Raw genomic sequence first — 13,039 nt, 5'->3', positions numbered from 1 at the left:
CTGCCCTGTGAAACAGGGGCTCCCCATGTGTTCTTATCAGTGTGTGCATGTGCGCCAGGCTGTGCAGGCACCCCATCTCTGTCTTTCTGTCTGTTTGTCAGTGTCGCTCCCAGGGGCTGGCACAGCTGCATCACTCCAGTAACAACAGCCCTGGTGTGTGTGCGTGTGTATGCATGTGTGTGTGTGTGTGTGTGTGTGTATGCATGTGTGTGTGAGAGAGAAAGAGAAAGCGAGAGAGAGAGAGAGGGGCGGGTGGTTAATACAGGCGCGCTCACTGCTCTCTCTCTCTCTCTCTCTCTCTCTCTCTCTCTCTCTCTCTCTCTGTCTCTCTCTCTTTCTGTCAGGTCCTCACAAACACAAGAGAAGTTCAGAGAGGAGGCAGCTTCTGAGCCAGAGAGAGGGAATAAAGAGGGACCATCTTGAGAAGCAAGTTGCTGAGGACAGAGAGATTAGATACAGGGGAGAGGGGTGGGTGGGGGGTGGGTGCTGTGTCCCTGTGGATCTGCTTTCACCTCTGTCTCCGTGTGACTTCATCCTTTCCCTCCCTTCCTTCGCCGTGGTTGCTGGGGGAATCTGCTGCTGGAGACTTGGATGGAGAAGGAGCAGGGTGACGGGGGGATGGAGCACCGGGAGCGAGCCGACCCGCTCTCCGAGGCCGAGAGGGGGATGATCCTCAACACCTGGGGACGGGTCTACGAGAACTGCGAGGACGTGGGGGTGTCCATCCTCATCAGGTACTCCTTAACATCCTTCCTCTTTGTCCCTGGCTTCTGAAAGTTCAATAGGGACCTGAATATCAGCACCAGCGTGCACACTAGCACCAAACTCTGTGCGTGGTGCCTGTGCCAAAGCACATGCGCATCCAGACCTGACATTCTCATAGAAAAACAGGCATGGAAAGGAGGAGGCAGGGAATCTCTGAAGCGTGAACAGCAGAGATGAAACCTGGCTCAGAACACAGCTGGCATATGTTGCTTCTGCCTGGCATCAGCAGCTGGACTATGACAGGAGATTGGTGTACGAGCAGATTATTCTCTGCACTAAATTGCCTAAGATGCACTCTGTTTTCTGTTGAGATTCATTTTTACATCCCCTCACTGCGTTGCATGAAAAGGTGCCTGTACAAAGAAGAGAGGTCTGATTGACACGTTGCTTCATAGCTCTGACCCCACTTGATTTCAGGGGAATTGTAACTTTTTTATATTGCTCTCCAATATTGTTCGCTGCTATCGTTGCTTTTTTGTTATTTCTGTGTAACAACCCATATATTCTGAGCAAAATTCAGATTTTTTTACATTTACAATGAAATGTTGCCACATTTTGCCATAGCGTTACCAACCTTATCTTGAGCTGTAAAGTTTAACTGAAGATCATAATTCAACTTGAGTTGCCTCTCTGATTTACCCCCTTCCTGTCACCTGGTGTGACTCTAATCCATTAACGGCATGTGCTTGTGTGCTGTCTTCAAAAGTGGTTTTTACCATGTTTTTAATACATCTCAAACTTTTCTACAACCTTGAGGTAACCTTAATTAATATATGCTGAAAATGCAAAAGACAAACGACACAGCTGTAGAACCAAATTCCTTTATACTCATCAGCCGTCCTCAAGTTGAGGAATAGTTCCTTTGGCTGTTTCAGCCAAATACACTTCACAATCAAGACGCAGGGAATTTTGGCCCTTTCCTTCCCCTTTGAAAGCTTCTCAGAGAACATGACCTCCTATGAGTTTAATAATACTTTACCTCTCACGACACTAAGCACCCTGTAGAACAAGTATTTCAGTTTGTTTTCTTCACCATCACGTAGCACGCGTACAAGAAAAATAATGAGGACTCTGGGTGGAAAGTTAGATTTACACGTTCAAACATAGACAGTCTCCAAGCAAGCCGCTGTTTTATTTGAATCCCGCTAAACTGGTTACTGTCGGGGGGTGTGTTGCTCTTGGCCGGTTCAGTGCACGATATCGGTTTAATGGGATGCTGCGCTTGCTGTCTTCAAAGTGCTCAGAGGAGATTGCTCTGTCAGGGTTCGATGTGCAACTGTGCGGCTGCAGCTTTGAGGTGATCTCCAAAAATTCAAACGTGGAAACAAACGGTAATCTCTGAAGCCGGTTACACGCGTCAGTCTTTTTTAAGTGTGACCAGATCTGAAGTGGTCCTGCCAAGAAGTGAAGTCACTGCACCTCTCTGGGCAATCTGAAGCAGCGTATGTCGCCGCGTTACCGTTAGTAAAACAAAATTTACTCCTGAGAGAGCGAGATAAGACCACTGAGAAAAGGCATGCATCGGGATGCTGAAGTTAAACACTCCGACTCCTACTATCACCATGTTTGGGGTGGGAAATTGACTCGATTTTTATTTGTGTGTTTAAATAAATAGAATGTGTTCTGGAGTAAATACACCCTAATGTCGCTGGAAAAATACTGAAAAATTCATTAAATTAATGAATACCACATGTACAAGATCACAATATATCACATTTTCTTTTTTTATGGTGATGAACACTTTTACTTAGGGTAATTAGGTCAGGGCATCAGAACTGAGACAAAACAATACATGAGATGATATGGATATTTTATTTTGGATACTATGATTTTTTTTTTTCTTTTCAGAAAATGATCACTGAAAACGGTTGCTGTCTAATAATCCACTGAACAACCACTGGACAGTGGACAGTCTTTGGCGCGATCCTTTTAACGCTCTGCTTCTTTGTATTAGCCACACAGAGAAAAAAAGGACCCATGATCCTGAGTTGCCTCTTGTGAACAATAAGTAGAGTTAAAAAGAGTGACTTGTTCTGAGTTTAGGGGTATAGGATTAAAATATGTGTCCCTCGACGATACTCTCCTAAGTGTGCATTTGCCCTCAGGGTAGTAATAGGAGCAGAGCAGTCAAAGTGGTGCGTGTGTGTGCTTCTCTTATCTGTGGGTGGCAGCTCCCACTGTTGGCATTGCAACGTTTCACGTGTTACCCGCCGAGCCTGTGCCTCAGAGTCCGTCATTCTCCAAGGCTTTGCCAACATGCCCAGACTTGATAGTTTTTTAATGGTCCGCCCAATATGAGGCGTCCGATTCACTCACGTTCAGGGGCTTGTGATTATAGCATGTCTCACGCAAGAAGCACTGGTGTGATTCAGGAAACCATAAAAAGCGTATTCTCATGAGCTAGCTAGAAATCAGCGGTCTTTTCCAAGCATTCTGCTCCTTATTAATGGAGACAGATGGATTTGATTTGGTGCCAGTCGGTGACCCATCTTTGAACTCTGACTCCTGACTTCTGTCTTTGTTCAGCAGAGAGGCAGATCCTTGGAGGTAGAAGTAGCACAATAACGTTGTTCCAGTGAGAACCGTGAGTGGTTCAGGTGTGCTTCGGGCAAAGATTGTGGTCGAGTTCACAAATAAAAATGCAGCACAACAGAGGCCACATCCTGAGGATTATATTTCAAAATATGAAAAAAAGTAAATAAAGACTGAATTTTCTTTAGTTCATTAAAAAGAGGCATTAAAATCCCATAAATATAGCATACATGCATCTACAGCTGTGCAATACACTTTGAGACGGGTAATGCAATGAGTTGCCTGCCTGCCTGAGTTCTTGCGATCGTCTTACAGATGTCATTCTCCATACAAAAGGAGAAGAGCTAATGCATGTTAATCAGGGGGTAAGACAAACTCTTATAACAGACTATTGTCAATACATTACACATTGATGGGCTATTAACAAAAAATATCTTTTGTTAGGAGTCTTGTAAGGGGCATCTTTCTGTGTACACCCACTACAATTTTTCCCTTTGATGTACCTCTTATCCTGTTTTTAAAGACTGAGACCATTTGTGTTTATTTAAACCAATTCACCATTTGTAAATGTGATTAGCAGTATGGTGACTGTAGGAATTTCTGCTTGTGAGGTATCTCCAAGTTCAGCCAGGTTCAAATCAAGTGTGATTTACTGAAGACAGTAAATGATGATCACACTAAGTACACTGGGTACCGCAAGGCAGGGCAAATACAAAGAAATGTTACAGAGTGATTGTCTTTTTACTTCACAGGACCCATCATGATGGTCCACAGTTCCAGAACACCTTGATAAACCTGAACAGGTGTCTTTATGCTAATGCATGGACCAAATGGTTGCCTGTAGACAGACCCTCCTGCAGACATGTAAATGAGTGCTCCCAAAGCACCAGGCACCATTGTCTGCAAACCAGTTAAATTCCCAAGAATAGCTAATGAAATTTGCGAACAAATTCAAATGTTTTGATACATGATCATTCGCTGATGCATTGCAAGTCACCCGGGAAAAGAAAACAATCAGGTAATCTCTTTGATTTTACCATATCAGTTGGATAAAACATTCCTCTCGGTGGGGTAGTAAACTGTGTTTTGTATTACCAAGGATACCAAAGGATGGACTTTAAATATTTTAAAAGTTCCACAACAATCTCAGTCATGGTGTGACAGCTCTGAACTCTATCTTTTATGGGATTTTAAAATTCCACTTCACACGTATACTGTATGCACACAGTCTGTCAGCAAGCTTACGGTTATCACGAGGGGATGGACTCCCTGGCTGGACTCCAGATGGGACTATTCCAGGCAGGTTCACTCCAGCTCATAGCTCCCAGGACTGCTAGGGCTAACGTGCAGCAGCCTACGCCTAAGAAATCTGGCCCTGATCCTCATATGTAACCCAGAAATGCAGGAAATCAGGCTGCTCTTGCTTGATCGGTGTGGGTTAGGAAAGGCACCCCAGCAGGCCCTAAATCCTCTCCTCAGCAGCGGAGGAGAACATCTGTCAGTGTTTGGGTAAAACTCACAGCAAACGCAAATGTTTACCTCAGTGGGGACATGGTTAGCAAACTGAACTCTAGTAAACTCTTTGCATACTAACTTGTAGTTTGGTTTTCACAGGCAAACAAATTCAAACGTTTTGATACATGATCATTGGCTGATGCATTGCAAGTCACCCGGGAAAAGGATATGTTTGAGACTTTAGTAATAATAGTCTTCATATAGTTTGTATGGCTAGAAAAAGCAGGAAAACTGGTGGTAAATACATTAGAGTACAAACATTCAAACTTTTGAGTGGTAGGCAGTTAGATGGCTGTAGTTAAAGAGTTCAGTTACAGTACACACCAAAAAGAGGGATATTTAGATGGACGGAATAAACTCTAGTTGGTGTTTCAGGCATCTTAGAAAAACACTCACATCGCACTGTCAGGCAGCACAGGGTAGGACACAGTCGCAGACCCCAAAAAACGCGAGGGCAGAGAAAAAACACACGGCAGAATCAAAAAACCAGAATACAGGCAGGGTCAAAAACCAGGGAAGCAGTCCGTGGGAAAATCCAAAGCGGGATAGTCAGAACGGGCAGGGTCAGACAACAGGAAGGCACGATCGAGCAAACTAAGCAAAAGCGGCAGGCAAACAACGGAGTCAAAAACGGGCAGGTCGAAAATCACAAGAATAGCGAGGTAAAGAAAACGCGGGGACGAAACAGGCAAAAAACACTGAGACGAACTAGCAATGACTGCACAGCGAGCAGGGTATAAATAAGGACAGACCGACGAGGGGATGAGATGCAGGTGCGCAGGTAATAAGGCGGAGACAGGGCGGAGAGAAGGGCCGGGCAGAAACACAAGGAGAAAAAAAAGGAAAAAAAAACCAAAAGCGCAGGGCTAGGAGGCGGGAGTACTGACACGCACTCTACTGGGAGAGCTTTCACTGAGTGTTTATGATACATCTCTATGCACGCAACTTGCCCTGAGTTGGATATCTTGATGGCTACCCCGCAGGAATTACAGGAGTGGGTTCAGGTCAGAATCTGGTGTGTGAGAAAGTGCATCCTCCAAGTGTAATCCCCTGTAATTAACCAGAAAAGGCCTGATAAGACCCCTAATTACAATGCGCTAATGAAGTCATTTATATGCAGCCACAGGTCAGGCCTTTCAGTGCGAGGGTGCCTACACATAGACACTTAATCTGATTTCCACTTTTCCTCTACCCTTGAGTGTTTCTCTGATGCATTGAACAAGGTTCAGGGTTCAAACTCAGTGCCAAATTAGAGAGTGTGTTCAAAAGAAGGCAAGTTCTTTCCTCCTAGTTTATCAAATACTATGACATGCAGTCCTGAAATAATGATCAATTGGAACATTTTACAGAAGTAATTCACCCTCTGGAAATAAAACTACAGATGTTTTGGCTTTAGGACTTATTTACATAGCTTTGTGACATATTTAGCAGTTTTAGACAGTGAATGAAGCATTTCTGAGTGAAGGGTGAGATTCTTCATGCTAATTCATATACACATGTTGGCCTGCCTTTCCTGTTATTGACTTAGAAGAATGGAATGGAGTGGACATCTGGAACAGATGCGCATGGAGAGCTAGACTGGAACCATTCCAGACCCCGTAGCTCTTGACAGGATCTGGAGACCCTGCACCGCGATGCTGCCTGCGGCCAAACCAGTGAATGAATAAATAAAAACCGTCTGTCAGCCATGCTTGTGTAAAACAGCACTGAGATGAGTTAAATTGGGTCACCAAGCTGAGCATGGGATGGGGGTGGGGGAGGGTCCAGTTCATCAGAATGGATGGGGGGTGGGGGGTGGGAGGGGGTTGCCTGTCAAAATCCTGATAAATCACACAGCTGTTTATGAAAGAGCTACAGCAGTCTAAGAAAAGTGCTCTAAAGAGGTGAGAATGAATAGAGCTGTGTAATTTCAGCTCCATCCGATGCTAGCGCCAATCCGCGTGTATTTACTAAGACCAAACGGTACTTTATTGAGCAAGGATAGACAGGGGATGAGGAGAGCAGAAACACACTACTGCTTCAGCACTTGGTAAATCTTCTGTGTTTGCATTCTCACCTCTCCTTTCATTCACAGGTGCAGGTTCTCACATTTGAGCGCTAATTAGACCTGCGCAGGCGTCTAATCACCTTAGCTACAGCGAAGCGCAAGATAACTGCACCTAAATTGCACACATGAAAGTCCATTTTCTAAGTCCGGATACGCGTACTGTCCGTCAGTGGAGATCCAAAGCGCTGACACAAATTATGCCCAAATGCATTGTGCCCTTCGTCGGTGCAAAACCGCCGAAGCAGAAAGTGTCCCCAGGCCCCCCGTGCAGACAGTGTGGAGACGGGCTCGAAAGTGAACCAGCCCCCATCCTGCTTTTCTGCTGGCTGCCGCTCAGCACCTGTTTCTAATTACACAGACGGCAACTTAATGATTTTCTTCTCATCAGCGCCACTTCACTGTTCGTCTGTCAATCATGCGCTGCATTGGCAGAGACAAAACAGCCTCGTGAACAAGTTAGAGCATGATTCCCCGCTCTGCTGCGGAGTCGCACATACAGAAACATAAATCCAGCAAGCCCACATGCGTTTCCCCAAGAGGCTAGTCACTATTCTCACATCACGCTGCATGTAAGCAAGGGCTGCGTTCTGGTTTCGCTGCTTTTGGGGGCAGTCAAGGTAACGAACAGCGTCGCTTTTTCCATATGGCGTAAAGTGACTTTGTCCCATGCTGTGAATATTCATTGAGATAAACCTCTTTTGTTCACCATATGTTCTTATCACTTCATATGGGGCGTTCACATTGCATTCCTATAGCACCGGACAATAGAAGCACAGTTACCATTGACTGAACATTGACCAATTATTTATTTTCTTTCATACCAATATTCAAAGATTACAGAGGAAAGTAATTATGGCAACATTGCCGGTGTGGTATGATATTTGTTTTGGATGATGTAACCAGTAGAAGATAAGTGCACCCCCTGTTGACATAATCCAGTGGGTACAGTTTAGGGTGGATCCAGCCATCGACCTGAGCTGTTTAGGTCTGCCTAACCCATCAGCATTCTCTGCTTCCACAGGTTCTTTGTGAACTTCCCTTCAGCCAAGCAGTACTTCAGCCAGTTCCGGGACATGGAGGACCCAGAGGAGATGGAGCGGAGCACGCAGCTGCGGAAACACGCCCGGCGGGTCATGAACGCCCTCAACACTGTGCTGGAGAACCTCCACGACCCGGACAAGGTGGCTTCCGTCCTGGGATTGGTCGGCAAGGCGCACGCCATCAAACACAAAGTGGATCCCATGTACTTCAAGGTGAGGGCACAGTTGGCATCCATTCTCGTCTTGAGAGCAGCGAGAACGAGAGACAGTCAGAGTCCGTGACTGATTTCAAGTCAGTCCATCTAGAGCCGTGCGGTTCCATCCAGGTTCTGGTTAGCAGAAGGCGAACCTTTTTAATGCCCTTGCAGCTCATGCTGATTTGAAATTGACATGATTGCTCAGCCGCATGTTTGAACAGAAGTTCTCATGTCTTGTCTGCGCTCACACTACCTTATCTCTCTCTCCTGCTCTCTCCCCCTTTCTCAGATCCTCAGTGGGGTGATCCTGGAGGTGCTAACTGAAGACTACCCCGACTGCTTCACCCCAGAGGTGCAAAGAGCTTGGACCAAGCTAATGGGCGTGGTGTATTGGCACGTCACAGGGGCCTACGCAGAGGTTGGCTGGGTCCAGTTGTCCAGCTCAGCCGTGTGAGCGGCCAGAGTTTTAATAGGAGGGAATTGGTATCTTACTGTTGCCCCTCCGTGACAGGTCAGCCTGGGGAGTCAGGCGGGTGGGAGGGATGGGTGGACATTTGGTTGGGGACCAGAGACAGCAGCCAATATTTTGGAATTTATAGAATCTCCATGTTCTGTCCCTTCTACCCACTTTTTAGGGATCTTTCATTCTGCTCACTGATACATTGTGTGTAAAAATCTGCGTAACCTCTGAGGTGTCATCTGTGCTGTATACAGTGAGTGAGTGTGTGTTTAAGTATGCCCTCCTTCAAAATGTATAACCATCAGGTGGATCTCAGCTACCATCACACACACACACAAAAAAAAATCCAACTCTCGAGATTGGACTGCAGCTCTCTCTGACACATGTAATGCTGTTCTTCATTCAACCTGCACATGGCTTTCAACTGTCTCTGTCTCTTGTGCATCATAAAGTTGCGCTCACACACACACACACACACACACACACACACACACACACACACACACACACACTCACACACACATGCACAAACACTCACACACACAATACACACACACAAGCCTATACATTGGTTCATTTTTGACACAGTGATGAAGGCACAGGCTGGAGACTAATCGAATATCACATTACTGCGACTGTTAACTTGTTGCCCATATTGATTTATACAGGGCCAGAGCATTCCAGTCTCACACTGGCACCACGTTCAGCTGGGCGTGTGATCCACTCAGCTGAGATCTCTGTAAAATACTCTTTACCGATTTTCTTTTGTCAGTTTGTTCATGTTCAAAAACAGCATGGGTTCACTTGTGTTTATTGGTGTTCGTAAACATACCTTGACTTTGTCTGGATCATTACAAGTTCCTGAAGATGAGGAGACCCACAGGTTATTTAAGATGACTGTTTTACAACATTTGCTTTCACAAAAACCAATCGCAAAAACCAAAAAAAAAAAAATGATACAATATAATTTGAAACCCAATCATTTTTTCCACAGTAACTCAACTGCACAGCCAATCAAATGAAAGCAGGCCACGCAATAGCGAGGGAAAAAAAAAAAGCTTTTATAATCCGGCATGTTTGTCACAATTTTTAAACAAAATTCCCTTGATCATAAAAATGAGCCCTGTGTCGTTTCAGCCGGAGTCTGCCGTAGCCACTCCTTGCTCTCCTGTTCGGCTCTCTGCCGCTTTGTCATTTAGCGCTAATGAGGAGGTAATGAGTCCCACCGGCCATCCATAAACATCTCCCTCCAGCCCCATGCAGGAAGCTTCTGTCTGCTATGCCCCACTATTAATGGGAGAGCAGGGGGGAAATTGGACATGATTTGTGCCTCTCTCGCTGCCATTTTACGGGGCGATAAATAAAGCTCAAACTGTCAAGGTTAACCATTTCTGACAACACAAACAAACAGACAGATGAGCAGACAGATGAACCACAAGCACACACACACACACACATACAGTCTCGCTCACTCGTTCGCTCACGTACGACAGCTAGCTCGAGAGCACAAAAAACGAGCTCAGCCAGGGTGCAGCAGAAGAGTCAGGTACTTTTAACTTTGACTGTTGTTTACAAGTCTGCCCCCGCCTGACGTCAGCCAAGCGCCCTGTGAGCTGGCCCCCATGCCAAGTCTTTTTCTTATCCTCTTTATACCGCTTTCGTAGCATCCAGTGAAAGGATGTTTGTACTCCATGCTGACTTTTTTGACAACTTGTTTATTAAGTACTGCAGTGGACCATCAATACTCACAAAATGGCGTTGTACTGTTCTCTCTCTAGCTGTACGAATCCTCTGTGTCTGAGGTCTCTTCAGTATCCTGTAAAAAAGTGTTTCCGTTTGTGTGTTCTGCCCACCTGCTGACAGAAACAATCCACACCACGGTTTACAATCACACACCACAAAAAGTGCCATCATCACCTGCATTGTTTTATTTTTATTTATTTTTTTTTTTGGGGTGGGGGGGGGGTGAATGTTATGTTCCACAACCCAACGGGAATCCAAGAAAACACAATGTAATATATAAGAGAAGCAGTCTGATTTATATAACACCAACACTCACTGACTGGCAGAGTAGGAAAAAGGGGTGGATATGGAGCGCGTGAGCTCCGTCTCTCTTCCGATCGCAGCAGTTTTGTTTGCTTGTCCAAGACGTTGACTGGATTCTTATCCGTGCTGTGTGTGCACCTGTGACCTTTGAGCTCTCTCACACACGCATATGCCTGTCCACTATCTGCCTCTGCCCCTCTGCACTGAGGCCATCCACCTGGTCATTGTGAAAGGCAATTCCTGTGGCAACATACTTCAAGCGGCTGTAGGCCGAAGGTCATTTAAACACGGGAAGGGAAAGGGGAGCATCTTAATCCCCTTTGGCTGCCTGCGCCGGGGCGCATTTGTTGACTTAATCGACTTCAAACAACATGGTGTTGTGTAACTCTTGATTGGAACGGGACTGTAGGAGGGAGAAAGAGACAGACTGAGCATTGTGTGGCTCTTTCTTTCTGAGCCCGAGAGTTTAGCTGTACTTGCCTATGCATTTCATTTGTATGGACCTGAGTACATTGTTTTGCTTTAGAAAGTTGCCTTTTTCACTCCTCTTGAACCTCTTCTTTCAGGCACATATGCCTGCATAAATACCACAGTAGGCCTGGGGCCAGTCAATGTATTTTCATAGGTTTCAGGGAAACCATAGATTCTTATGTTCCCCCATTGCTGCACACCCCATAATAAAACAAATATTATCACATATTCCCCTTACACTTGGCATCACGGTTCCGTGCACTGTGTTCCATTGCTGATAAATGCAAATGCACTCCAGACCGGACCTTTCCACATCTGCACCCTCGCGCTCTCTCTCTCACACACACCCACACAATGTTCACACACACCTACGTGTATGGAGAGAGACAGAGACTCACATACATACACACAGAGTTGCACATATACTCATGCGCAGACCTAATTACACACATGGCACTGTCTGTCAGCAGGAAAGGCTTCTCAGATGTAAATTATTCTTCAAATAGCCTTATTTGCAAGTTATTGTTGTGACTTGTCTTGTCAGTTCAAAGCTTGGACTTTATATTTTTCTATATATACAAATATACAGTTTATCTATATATATATATGAATATATATGAAACTATGGTACATGAACAATATTGTATACTTTGTTGATTGGGGATGGAGGTAGTTTTGTGCTGTCTTAGCATGTTTGCACAGTCTACACAGACTTGTAACTTAGCAGACCTGATGGAATGAAATATGAATATCAATAAACCAATTATCTAAAGTCTGTTCTTCACCCTGGGTTTTCATTTCCCTTCGTCCACCAAATCAGGGAGCAAGTTCAGAGGTTGCACCATTTGGTATGACCCCCATACGCAGACATCCACATGTATAATTCAATATATGCTAGACCACCAGTCTAAATTCTGGGATCCCATCTTCAGCTGCCCCCTGGACTGGCACATTAGCTCCAATAATATGACTTGATAAAATCCTGACCATTATTTGACCATGTCACTTGTGTTCGAACAATGGGAGTTATTTCGCAAGATTTCCACATGAAACATCCCCGGAATGACAACTGAATCAAGCCAGAAACAGGTGCTTTTGACATTGTGCCACTAAGTCAAATTATGTGTCTGCAATTTCATGCATGACTCAAACCCTATTAAACACTGCACTGAAACGCTTTTTTTTTTTTTTTTTTTTTTGCAGAAAACCAGACCAGATTTGAAGGTGCGCTCTCCCATACATATTCACATTTTGTGCATCATTTCGTCGGGCTGACAGAATGGTGACATATCCCCTGTCACGCAGCTTGTCAGGAGAGCAGTGGCGCTGGAAACTCATTTGCAAGTCTCCAGCGGCAAGGCGCGACACGTACCAGACTGCACAGAGCTGCGCGGAGCAGCGCGGATTGCGAGCGAGCCCTCCCCCCTGGGGGGGGGGGGGGGCTGCCCATGTGAGCGATGGTGCGCTCACCATTGTTCAGGTGAGTAGTCTCCTTGATGGGATAATGAGCCCGCGGTGGTTTTTATTTTTACCCCGGTCCCCTCCCACCCTTCTGATCCTGCCTGCGTGATGAATTAACAGTCATGTGGCCTCCTCTGTTAACCCACTGCCCCCGCCCCCCCTCAACCCCCCCCCTCGCACAGACTGAGTCAGCAGTTCCAGGGATTGATGGATTAGCCGCGACCCTATTTATACTTGCGTGGCATGAGCACAAGCTATCGGTTCTGTAACCACCTTGGCTCATCCACTGAGCTCTCTAGCCATGGGGTGTCAGGTTAGGAGTCCTGTGACCATATTACCACATTATTATGAGTTTTGTGATAATCGTACATCAGGTCAAGATTTTTATGTGCACATTAAATGACGTTGTCAGATCTGAGGAAATGTACTGCCCAATGAGATTGTTTTTGACCATGCTGTATCAGGTCATGTGTCTATGGTCTATGGTCTTGTAATATTGGCCCAT

The 13,039-nt window shown here is 45.5% G+C and overlaps 1 protein-coding gene across 1 annotated transcript; it reads left to right on the top strand.

Annotated features, from left to right (window-relative positions):
* Positions 1 to 530: 530 nt before the first annotated feature.
* On the top strand, positions 531 to 8,550 carry cygb2 (cytoglobin 2). The gene is made up of 3 exons (XM_036534630.1): positions 531 to 734; positions 7,881 to 8,112; positions 8,386 to 8,550. Exons 1-3 carry the CDS (start codon positions 592 to 594, stop codon positions 8,548 to 8,550), a joined length of 540 nt encoding a protein of 179 aa, XP_036390523.1. The 5' UTR covers positions 531 to 591.
* The last annotated feature ends 4,489 nt before the right edge of the window (positions 8,551 to 13,039 follow it).

The sequence above is a fragment of the Megalops cyprinoides genome, chromosome 1 (assembly GCF_013368585.1).
Source record: "Megalops cyprinoides isolate fMegCyp1 chromosome 1, fMegCyp1.pri, whole genome shotgun sequence".
Lineage (NCBI taxonomy): Eukaryota > Metazoa > Chordata > Actinopteri > Elopiformes > Megalopidae > Megalops > Megalops cyprinoides.
The sequence above is the reverse complement of the archived record's forward strand: the minus strand, read 5'-3'. Positions and strand labels throughout refer to the sequence as shown.

Coding starts and splice junctions, on each gene's coding strand:
- cygb2 (XM_036534630.1), top strand. CDS start 592: ATGGAGAAGGAGCAGGGTGACGGGGGGATGGAGCACCGGGAGCGAGCC. Junction 735..7,880: donor GGGGTGTCCATCCTCATCAG/GTACTCCTTAAC, acceptor CTGCTTCCACAG/GTTCTTTGTGAACTTCCCTT. Junction 8,113..8,385: donor TGGATCCCATGTACTTCAAG/GTGAGGGCACAG, acceptor CCCCTTTCTCAG/ATCCTCAGTGGGGTGATCCT.